This window comes from Stenella coeruleoalba, assembly GCF_951394435.1.
Source record: "Stenella coeruleoalba genome assembly, chromosome: 16".
Taxonomy (NCBI): Eukaryota; Metazoa; Chordata; class Mammalia; order Artiodactyla; family Delphinidae; genus Stenella; species Stenella coeruleoalba.
This window is the reverse complement of record NC_137162.1, coordinates 36,427,448-36,439,701: the sequence shown is the minus strand read 5'-3', so window position 1 is coordinate 36,439,701 and position 12,254 is coordinate 36,427,448. Positions and strand designations below refer to the sequence as shown.

The window sequence follows — 12,254 nt, the reverse complement described above, 5'->3', positions numbered from 1 at the left end:
ACAGTACCAGGTGATAGACAGTCCCATTACTGGTGATGTTGTTTCCTCACTGGATTAAGGTATGTCTCATAAATAAATCTCTACATTGTAAAGTTACCTTTTCCCCTAATTAAGAGTTAATCTCTAGGGTGATTCTTTGAGATAGTGTTAATATCCTGCTCCCCAACAACCTTTTAGCCAAGGGTTTAGCATCCTTTATCCATTGTTTTAGTATTCTTTGATAAGCTTTATCTATGTCAATTTTTACAATGGGAGTTGCAATATGGGGAATATTTTATTATTCTTTTTGCATTCATTAACTGGCATTCTTGTGTAAAGAAGAGATTTTCATTGTTAGTCCTTTTCTCCCCCATCCACCCCGCTAACGAAGAGGACTTAAAAAATTAAACCTGGGCTTCCCTGGTGGCACAGTGGTTGAGAGTCCGCCTTCCGATGCAGGGGACACGGGTTCGTGCCCCGGTCCAGGAAGATCCCACATGCCACGGAGCGGCTGGGCCCGTGAGCCATGGCCACTGAGCCTGCGCGTCTGGAGCCCGTGCTCCGCAACGGGAGAGGCCACAACAGTGAGATGCCCACGTACCGCAAAAAAAAAAAAAAAAAATTAAACCTGTTTTAATCTATTACCATCATTATTCTTATTCTTTTTGAGGTTCAAATTGTTCCAAGCATGGTTAGTGGAAGCCCCTTTAGGCCAGATCCAGTGTCCTTTTGGAATGACCCTATTAATCTCTAAGGACTTCTTTGCTTTCTGACAAGAATGTTTTAGGCTCACTTTATAATTTCCCTGCTCCAGTCCTGGAATCAGCCTTTTCTCCAAGGAGTACTGGTTCCTTTTAGTGATAAGTGGTATTTAGAAACCATTTGTGTGGCTTGGTCCTAGGGGTGCTCATTGTTACTGGGGTGCCAGGGCTTCCAGACCTTCAGGCCCTCTCAGTGGACCCAATTAAGATAAAATAATAATAATAATAATGTCATTCTACTACCAACTCAAATCCATCATCCTGGGGTTCTTCCTTACTTTCTATCATACCATATTTGTTATTTCCCTTCTCCCACAGTGAGAACCCTGGTACCAAACAACATGAATATATTTACTCCTTTGCTTTTTCCTATAACACATGTATAATAGATTCAAGATTACTAAACCAATACCACTTTAAACATCAAACCTACTAAACCAAGTTATTGATGTCTTTACATTTCTTTTGCTCTTACATTGGATCCCACAACTCCTAACTCCAGTATATAGAGTACTACACTCAAGTTAATTGAAGAAGTTCTTTTTCTCTGTGTGGCTATGCTGACAATTTGATATACAGGTAAGTTCATCTCTTTCTTTGTGTTAAATTTTAGGGCTTGCTTTTATTTCCATTGTTTTAGATTTAATTTTTTGAAAAGGCAAAACTCTTTTTTTTAAATTTATTTTATTTATTTTTGACTGCATTGGGTCTTCGTTGCTGCACGTGGGCTTTCTCTAGTTGCGGTGAGCAGGTGCTACTCTTCGTTGCAGTGCTCGGGCTTCTCACTGCAGTGGCTTCTCTTGTTTTGGAGCACAGGGTCTAGACACACGGGCTTCAGTAGTTGTGGCACATGGGCTCAGTAGTTGTGGCTTGTGGGCTCTAGAAAGCAGGCTCAGTAGTTGTGGTGCATGAGCTTAGCTGCTTTGCGGCATGTGGGATCTTCCCGGACCAGGGATCGAACCCATGTCCCCTGCATTGGCAGGTGGATTCTTAACCACCACGCCACCAGGGAAGTCCTCTTTTTTTAAAAAAGAAATTTATTCAGAGAGCCACACTCCTATCACTAATCCTTGCAAAATATTCCCATCTCCTATAGATAACCATTTTCAACTAATTTTCTGTTTTATAGTTTTTGTATTTCTATCTTCAAAGATAGGCCAAAAATGGGTGTGTGGTATACATACATGTAAGTATGTAGACTCTCATTTCTCCTTCTTGCTTACACAAAAGTTAGCATACTTTGTATATTCTTTTGCACTTTTTCTTCACTGAACCATATAAATATTATTTTATTCTAAAAATGCATTGAAGGGCTTTAAGCTAGGGACTGACATGATCATTTCCATTTTAAGATTGGTTTCGTTGCCCTATAAAGAATGGAGAACAGGACCTGAAGCAGGTAGACAGATGGGAGGCTGCAGTGGTCAGAGCAATGAAAAGGGAAAGGAGTATTTATTTCACTTATAACACAAAAGTACAACAGATACATTTATGAGCTAGATGAGAGTGGTGAGGGAAAAGGAGGACTCAAAAATGATTCTTTCTCATGAGTAACTGGGTAGATACATGGTGGTGTCGTTTACTGAGACAGAGATTTGGGAGGAGAGGCTTTAAGTTTTGGAATGAAAAATCAAGGTCCCATACTGAATACGTTAAGTTAGAGATGTCTGTTATACATCCAAGTGGAGATGATAAGTGGATAATGAGATATTTGCTTTTGGTTGAAGTTCAGAGGAGAGGTCTGGGGAGGATAAGGAATTTAGGAGTTATCAGTATAAAGATATTTAAATCCATGGGAGTTGATGAGTTTGCCAAGAGGAATACTGCAGAGGAGAGAAAAAGGTGGGAGAGAGGGGAAGCTCAAAACCAAGCTCTGAGGATTCCCATAATTTAGAGTTTAGGCAGAAGAGACAGAAAAGAAGACTAAGCTGGGCAGCTGGTAAGGTTAAGAGTAAACAAGGAGAAAATGACCTTTTGCTGATCCAGAGGCCAAGTGAAGTTTCAAGGCTGAAACATTTAACTGTGTGGATGAAACAAACTGTGTGGAATGCTTCTGGGAGCTAGAATAAAATAAGACAGAGAATCCATTGGATTTTGTATAGTATTTATCCTGCCCCTGTGCCTGGTATTACATTCCTTATGCCTGGAGTGCTTACTCGTCTCTTTTTTTTTTTTTTTTTTTTTTTTTGCGGTACGCAGGCCTCTCACTGCTGTGGCTCCTCCCGCTGCGGAGCACAGGCTCCGGACGCACAGGCTCAGCGGCCATGGCTCACGGGGCCAGCCGCTCCGCGGCATGTGGGATCCTCCCGGACCGGGGCACGAACCCGCGTCTCCAGCATCGGCAGGTGGACTCTCAACCACTGCGCCACCAGGGAAGCCCTCCTCTCTTTTTTAAACCTAGTTAACGCCGAATGACCCTTGGAGATCCAGATCAAACATTATTTGTTCAGGTTCCCCTGTGACATAGTCTTTCAGCTCTAAACATTTCTTTCAAACCACTCAGTACAGTTGTAATTTCTCAATTATTTGTCTTTGCAATTTTTTCTCAATTATTAGAATATAAGCTCCTGGAAGGTTAGGGTCTGTTTTGCTAGCTCTCCTCCACTGTTTCAACTGACTCCTAGCCTAGTGTTTGGCACATAGAAAGTTTTCAATAAATATCTACTGAACATAAATAAATGTAGCACCTGGAGCTGGAAATCAGTAACAGCTAGCAAAAGCAATAAAGGCATTATGAGGTACGGCAGGAAGGGCAGATTTAGGGGTAGAAGTGCCTGAAGGAGAAATGGAGACTTTGACACAGCGGCCCCTAAAGACTTTGTTCCAGCCGGAACAGTAAAGCACAGTTTTATTCTATCTTCCCTCCTTTCTTCCCTTTCACACCTACTTTCTCTGTTCATTTTTACTCCTGGTCCTGCATCCTCTTCTCTACTCCAAACTAGCTCACCACAAATATGATTTTTTTGTGGATAAAGAAGGCAAACTGAATAAGGAGGCAGTGGGAAGTTAGAGAAGGAAGGGGGAGGTTATGGGAAATATAAATATAGAATAAAGGAAGACAGTAAGCTCATCAAACCAGGTACTATTCTACAAATGCTACTAACCAAGTAAAAGGGTCAAAAATAAGATCACATGTGAGAGGGTGGGTCTTGAAGTCATTCAGCTGAGTTTAAAATCCCAGTTCCACCATTAATAGCTGTATGCCTTTGAGCAAATTACTTAATCATATGAACTCAGTTTCCTCGAAACCTATAAAAGGGGCATAATAACAGTACCTACCTCACAGGGTTGTTCTCAGGATCAGTACGACAATCAGTTTTAAATGCTTAGCACCATGACTGGCACAAGGTAAAGGCTCAATTAACGTTAGCAGTTACTTTTCTTTAAAATGAAGTACAGCAGGGAGAGATGGCCTAAGTAGTAAATACTTGTCATATGACTGTAATAACACCGCATCAAAAGAAGAGGATCACTATAAAAGAAGCAGATAAGATGTACTGGCACTTACATTTCGGGCACAGCAAAGACCTTGCCTATGCATGGAAGATAGAATGTCACAGTACAGCGCCTCACGCCGGTAGTTGCATTATATTTTCAGAATGGCAAAAACAAAAAGAGAAAGAATGCTTTTGAAAATCTTTTCTGGGAAAAATGTATCTCGTCCACGAGGGCCGCTGTGGACGACAGGTAGGCTCATGCAGCGAAGGAAGTGACCCTCGGAGTGCGGGCAGCGCTCATTCTAAGTGACTCTCCCGATGCGGAGCCTATTCCGGCCCGCAAGGACAAGGCCTGCCATTCGTTGGCTGGTCCCTAGTGTAGTCGCGGGGCTAAGTGTGGCAGCTACCTCACCTCGGGGCCTCCGCCACGTCTTTATTGTCTCCAGGATGGAATCCGAGATCCGCGCCGCCGCCAACAGAGGGTGGTACCCACCGCAGCCCCGAGGCAGCGCCCTACCTAGCCCGGCAAGCAGAGCCCCAGGGAAACTCCGCCCACTGGCCGCTCACCAGGCCGCTTCCGCCCATTGGTCGCCCGGCATTCCGAGCCCCGCCCCCAAATTTGAAAGCTTGTCCCGGGAGCGGGTGGGAGGGAAGCCCACAGCTCTAGCCGGCTGCGCTCCGGGGCGTCGTTCCGGAAGCTCCGCCCACTCCCAGCGTTCCGTTTGAATTTGAAAACGAAAATAACTCGGCGCTGCTCCCAGGTTGGGCCGGCGGGGCAACGTTTGCAGGTGAGGGTACGCGGAAGGAGGTGGGGGACTGCTCACCTACCAGGTGAGGTGAGGAAAGGTCTCAGGCAGTGTGAGCACCTTCCGACGGGGCTCGGGACATCCCTGAGGTTACTCTCAGGAGCTGGGTTGCGGAGCAATGAAGACGCCTGGGCCACCGGGTGCGCTTCTGTGGGGGGTTGAGCCGTTGTACTCGTGTTAAGGTTTAAATCTGGTCTCCGCCGCTTATTGGCTGTGTGACGCAAGGCAACGTCTTTAATCTTTCTGGGCCAGTTTCCTCATCTGTAAGAGGGGGTAATAATAGAACCTACCTCTTCGGGCTCTTATGAAGATAAAATGATAATATGTAAACCTGTTAGAAAGTGCCGGTGTATAGTAGGCACTAAGTATTTGCAATCATTAATATTTTTATTATTGTTGCTGCTGTTAGTGTTGAGGATCAGGCGTCCATTGCCAAATCTGGTGTCCTGAATCCCTAAGGTGAGCAGTTTGCTCGGCAAGTGACGTGCTGTTATTTGGAAGGGATGGGGGCCCTGTGGTGGCCGTCTGTGCAGTTATTAACAGGCTGCTGCCGGTGCCCAGGGCTCGCCCTTCTTGGGCTTTGCAGTGCTAAGCGGAAGGGGGTGTGTGTGACGAGCGCAGTGAGTGCTGTCATCGCCCAGTTTGGGAGGTTTCCCCCATCTCGTTCTACTTTTTGGCTCAGTGATTCCTGCCTGGTGCAGTTCTTTAATATTCCTTACTGATGGACTAATTGACAAAAGGTCATGCCTTATAGGTTAGCTTGTTTTTAATCCCCAAGATGATCAAACTCAGGTTTGTTTTTCTTCTTAAAACAAGGTAGCATGTTCACCCCGAAGCAGCATAACAGTGTGTACTTTTTATTAGATATCCAAGACCTGAGACTTCAGCTTGCAAAATAATATAAAGGACTCATCAGTTGTGAAGACTTTTTTTGAGACTATATTTTGTGGATGACATTCAGAAACGTCATTCAGTAGCAGATTTTATTTTTCATCAGTCTTCAACCATGAAATCTCACTGGAGAGAAGATAAAAGATGCTGTTTCTCAGTCGTGGGAACAGCCTTCCTAAATGAGAAATGAGGTCTTGAACCTTGCTGTTGCTAAAGATAATATCAGAAAAGAGTAAGACCAATTTTTTTTTTTTTTTTTTGCAGAGAGGATTTTATTTATTATTATTAAGCCACTATACAGGGAGTTTTTATCACTACATAAATCTCTGAATTTGTTGTAGGGGATACAGAGTAGTATAAGACAAGGTCCTTGCCCTCAAGAAGTTTCTAGTCTAGTTAGGGAGGCCACACATAAGTAGAAGTTAACTAAAAGTACAGGAAGTGATAGTACATCTCATTAATTTTATAATTGTTAAGAGGAAGTTTATTCATTGAAAACTGAACATATGAGCACGTACAAACTACTGTAACCTTACTTTTTTAAGGAGGTACAATATTCTTTTTAACTTAGTAATTTCATAAAAAATTTATCAATATGTTTTTTTTTAACCAAAAATTAATTGAAAGCAAAGATTAAAGCTTACCTTCCAGTTTCTTGGGCATTTCTATGAAATTTGAGTTATGAAATGTCAAGCCAGTACTTTCATATTTTTGCACACTTTCCTCCCATATTCTAGATCAGTGTTTATTTTTTATTCTATCAGATACTTTTTTTCTTAATTTTCACCCATAAATTGCATATTGGAAATACTCTATCAAACTGCATTTAAGTAATTTTCTCATTTTGATTACATCACTGATTATACAATAAAAAAAGCAATAAAGATATTAAACTTACTTAATTGTATGATTGGTGATCTTGTAGTTTGCTGGGTTTTGTTGAAGGTAAATGTGTAATTTCTTTAACTCTTTTTGCAATTTAGGAAAAACAAAACCAAAAACAGCCCTGTTGTATTGAATTTGGGGGTTTCAGGACTGATCAAGGAAAAAGATACACCGCAAGGTGGCAGTAACGTATGAGGAGCTTTACTGGGGTAGCACTTTGACAGGCACTTTGCGTGCTTGGCAAGTTGCCCACAGCATGAGACTTTCCAGAGACTAGAGTGAAGGGCCAGTCACCTAGAAGGGGAAGAGGGGAATTGGGGAGGGGTGGGGGTAATAGGAGAGGGAGCTCTCTGTAAGTGATATATTGCTCAGCAGTACAGTAGGGAGTCACTATGTCAGAGACCTCCAAAGGGTAGCAGTGGCTTGGGGTCTTATAGTCCTGGCTTTTATCTGTGGCTAGCAGATGGTTGGGTGCAGTTTCATGGGATGTGGGAACCAGTTGGGCTCTAAATGGCTAAAAATGAGCTTATTTTGGCTATATGTAAAGCAAACAGATGTGTAAAAATTTGAGTTTGACACCTCAGTGGGTTTTTTTTTTTTTTTTTTTTTTTTTTTTTGCAGTACGTGGGCCTCTCACTGTTGTGGCCTCTCTCTTCCCGGACCGGGGCACGAACCCGTGTCCCCTGCATCAGCAGGTGGACTTTCAACCACTGCGTCACCAGGAAAGCCCCTCAGTGGGTTTTTGAACGAATGATCTTGGCCTGCTGTGAAGAAGTAAACAATGCAGGGCCAGTATACAGGGGCCATCTTTGGCTTATTTATTTAACCCCCATGGTTGCCCATTACTAACTACCTTCTTGAACCAGGAACTCTAGTGGGCAGTCACTGTTCTGAATATTTCATAATATTCAAAGAATAGAGTGCTCTCTCCATTTCTCCCTGGTATTGTTCGCCTAGTAGATTTTCAGTAAATATTTTAATGTTAATATTTTATCAGTGAAGATTACCCCTAAGTTTACCTTTAAATTTAGTGACTTGATGTTTAATTTAGTTGTAATAGTTTACTGATGCATTATTCCATGTTCGCCTTAATTTTTAAGACCTGTGATGTATCAGGTACTGTTTTGAATATGTTCACATACGTTATTTCACTTTTTACTTGCATTATGTGGAAGAATTCAGTTGAAAGTAATTGTCCAGATTACCGACTCCTAATTGCTAAAACATTACAAAGTCTGTAAGTAACATTCTTCAGAAGACACTAAATAACTAAAATAACACAAGGTTATAATTTACTCCGCCCTTACTGTTTGATTTCTGAGAGGATTTCAGGCAGAGTCTGAGTGTTTTATACTCTCTTATTTTATGGGTTACCTTTACTCATGAAATCTCTTTGGCTGAATCTCCCCATAGGTTGCAGCACATGAATAGTAGTGGTAGGCTGTATCCAGTATTATTTGATTTAAAATCTGTAAATAATTGTCTTTTTTCCTTTCCATGGGTCATCATGTTATAGATGAAATAGTCTAAAGTTTTCCTTTTGGAAATGTAGTTACATGGCAAGAAGTAGTGGGCTGGACTCACAGACTTTATAAACTATGGATATATGATTTATTAAGGTTATCTAAGGAAGTTACTGTTATTCTTGCAGAATGGAATCTAATGTAAATCAAGATGGGGTGCCTAGACCATCTTATGTTTTCAGTGCTGACCCAGTTGCGAGGCCTTCGGAAATAAATTTTGATGGCATTAAGCTTGACCTCTCTCGTGAATTTTCCTTAGTTGCTTCAAACACTGAGGTAAGTACAAGAAAAGTATTATGTTGATTATCATGATTGAGAGCAAATGGGCACACACACACACACACACACACACACACACACACACTTGTGGACAGGTACAACTAGAGCAGAGCTTTCCAAACTTTGTAGGTTTAAGGCAAACTTCTATCTCAGCAATTTTTTCATGGTGCCCTAAATACATAACAGTTCCTTTTCACGTAGTAGGTGCAGACATCTTAATGACTATTTATGCCCTGACTTAGTAGCCATTTGAGAAAAAAATAACTTATGAAGTTTTTAAATATTAGTTTTCAATAACCACGGTTACTTACTAATGGGCAATGTGTGCATTTGGGGTGCTGCACAACTTCTCAAGCTTTGGAATCAGATTAGACACTGCCACCTGCATTTCCTGTTCTTCATTGTTTTGGGGTCGTACTTGCTTTCTATCACAACCACCACTGGAAAATCCAGCTTCACTAAGATATGACATCATCAAAAGAAATAGTGTGATCTAAGGTTGAAACTGAACTTCTTCAAGCTAATAGTTCGTGGTGTTCAACATGTGTCAAGTACTGCTGTGGTTCCCTCAGAAATGTAAAATATTCCACTATGCCCCTAGGAACTGCAGGCCTTAGTTTAAAAAATAATGCAGATTAAAAAAAATTAACTTAGTAGTGTTTAAGAAATAAGTCTTTCTACTACTCTACCTACTGTCACTATGTTTGCTGTGTTTATAGACTTTTTCTTATACATTTACTTTCAATCCATTTATATTCTATTTATTACAGATTAGATTAGTAATTTCGATGCCTTAGAGAGATGGACTAACCCATTTTATAAAGAAAGATGGAGGGGGAAAGAGGAGTATAGGGAACATATATAAAAGGATAATAATTATTTAATACCCATCATGTGCTAGGCTCTTCTACTTTAGCTCATTTAATCATAGATAAAGAAGAGAGGAAGGGATAAATGCCTCTTGGTGTATAAATGGAATTATACATTACTAGACTTTTGTGTGTGCCTTCCTTCACATAATACAAGGGTTGGTAAATAATGGCCTGGTTTTATAGTTCCTGTTTTTGTATTGCTTACAAGCTAAGAATGGTTTTTATATTTTTAAATGGTTGAAGAAAAAAAATCAAAAGAAAAATCACGTTTCATGACGTAAAAATCAAATATCACGAGTCATATTCATTGGTTTACTTATTTTCTAGGTCTGCTTTCGCAACAGAGTGGCAGAGTTGAGTAGTTGTGACAGTCTGTAGACCCTGTAGAGCCTAAAAATATTAAGTGTTTTTTCTTTACACACAAAAAATTTGCTGATCCCTACTTAGCATGTTGTTTTTGAGATCCATCACGCATCATGTGTCAGTAATTTGTTACTTTTTATTGCTGAATAGTAGTTCGTTGTGCAGATATGCCACATATCCATTTACAGTTTGATGGACATAAGAGTGATTTCCATTTTGGGGCCATTATAAATAATGCTTCTCTGAATGTTTATGTGCAAGCCTCTCTGTGAACTTATGTTTTGTTTTCATTTCTCTTGGGTCGATACTTAGGAGTAATTGTGGGTCACATGGTAAGTGCATATTTAACTTCATAAGAAAACTGAAACTGTTTTCCAAAGTGACTGTACCAGCACCAGCAATGTATGCAGGTTCCAGTTCTTGCACCTCTTTGCCAACACTTGGTAATTTTATGAGTGTGTAGTAGTACCTTGTTGTGGTTCTAGTCTGCATTTCCCGAAATGAGCACTTTTTCAAGTATTTCTTGGCTCTTCCTATACCTTCTCTTGTAAAATGTCTCTTCAAATAATTTCCCTACTTAAAAAAATTAGGTTGTTTGTCTTATTACTGATTTGTGAGAGTTCTTCATGCATTGTAGATACATATCCTTTATCAGATCAATAGTGTCTTGATTAATAGAGGTTTTTAATTTTAAAGAAGTCTAATTTAACTTTTTTTTCTTTTACGGTGATTTCTTTTGTAAGTCCTAAGAAATCTTTGCCCAAGGTGGTGAAGGTTTTTTAAAACATTTCCTTCTAGAAATGGTTAGAGCTTTTGTTTTAATGGTTATATTTGTTATCCATCTTGAATTAGTTTTTATGTATAGTTGATGTAGGGATACAGGTTGATTGGTTTGTTGATTTTTTTTTTAACCTCCATTTATCTAGTTACTTTAACATTATGTGTTGAAAAGACTTTCTTTTCCCCATTAAATTGTTTTGATGTCTTTATTGATAATCAAATGGCTGGGTATCTATGTGTGGATCTATTTCTGGATTATTCTCTTTCATTGACCTATTTGCTTATCCTTATGCCTATACTTCACTGTCTATTTCTGTAGGTTTATAATAATACGTGAAATCAGATAGTATGAATTCTCTAGATTTGCTTCTCTTTTTTAAGAATATTTTGCCTTTTCTAGGTTCTTTGTAAATATATTCATAAATTTTAGAATTGACTTACCAGTTTCAACAAAACAGCCTACTGGGATTTTTGACTGGGATTGCATTGAATCTAGAATCAATTTGGAGAGAATTGCTATTTTAATAATATTGGAGAGTTTTAATTCATGATTGTGGTATATTTCTCAATTTATTTAGGTCTCTAAGGTTTTAGCAATGCTTTATACTTCTTTTGTTGAAGGCCCGCGTAGGGGCCTTCAATATCTTTTGTTAAATATATTCTTAAGCATTTCATGGCATTTGATGCTATTGTAAATTATATTTTTAACAGCTTTATTGAAGTAAAATTAAGATACAATAAGCTGTACATATTTGAAGTATAGTCTTTGACAAGTTTTGACATAATGCATATGCTTGTGAGAATGTCACTACAGTCAAGAATAGTGAATATTTCCATTACTCCTGAAAGTTTCTTTGTGCCTCCTTGTAATCCCTCCCTCCCATCACACCTCCAAGTAATGGCTGATCAAACATTAGTTTGTACTTCTAGAGCTTTATAGAAATGTCATAAAGTATGTACTCTTTTCTTACTAAGCATAATTATTTTGAGTTTTATGCATGTTGTGTGTATCAATAGGTAATTCCTTTTTATTGTCCATTGTTTAGATATGCCACAATTCATTTATCCGTTTATCCGTTCACTTGCTGAGGGACATTTGTGTTTATAGTTTCTGGCTATTACAAAGCTTCTAGGAACTTTTGTGTACAAATCTTTATATGGACATATATTTCCTTTATTTTTTTCCCCTTGGATAAATACCTAGGATTGGAATGGCTGGATCATTTTTAAGAAACTACCAAACTTTTCCCAAGTGATAATAGCATTTTATATTCTCAGCAGCAGTGTAGGAGAGTTGAGTTTCTCCACATCTTCACCAACACTTGGTGTCGTCAATCTATTTATTTATTTATTTGTTTTTAAACAGACTATTTTTTAGAACAGTTTTATGTTTACAACAAAAATGAGCAGAAGGTACAGTGATTTTCCATATACCCTCGACCCCCATATAGCTTCCCTCATTATTAACATCTCCTACCAAAGTGGTGCATTTGTTACAACTGATGAATCTACTCTTGACACATGATAATCACCCAGAGTCCTTGCTGTATAGTTACATTGTGGTTCACTCTTGGTGTTGTACATTCTGTAGGTCTGAACAAACGTGATGACAGGTAGCCATCATTATGGTATCATACAGTGTATTTTCACTGCCCTAAAATTCATGTGTTTCACCTGT

The 12,254-nt window shown here is 39.5% G+C and overlaps 1 protein-coding gene across 6 annotated transcripts in view; it reads left to right on the top strand.

Annotated features, from left to right (window-relative positions):
• Positions 1-4,690: 4,690 nt before the first annotated feature.
• KIF20B (kinesin family member 20B) overlaps positions 4,691-12,254 on the top strand; it is a 75,222-nt gene continuing 67,658 nt past the window's right edge. For 3 of the 6 annotated variants that reach the window (XM_079900544.1, XM_079900540.1, XM_079900545.1), the window contains exons 1-2: positions 7,032-7,533; positions 8,411-8,558. In XM_079900544.1, coding sequence (XP_079756670.1) covers positions 8,412-8,558 — 147 coding nt within the window. In that variant the 5' untranslated portion in view covers positions 7,032-7,533; position 8,411. Of the gene's footprint in view, positions 4,966-7,031; positions 7,534-8,275; positions 8,559-12,254 lie in introns of those variants that run through there. The other 3 variants (XM_079900541.1, XM_079900543.1, XM_079900542.1) reach the window with 3 other exon arrangements.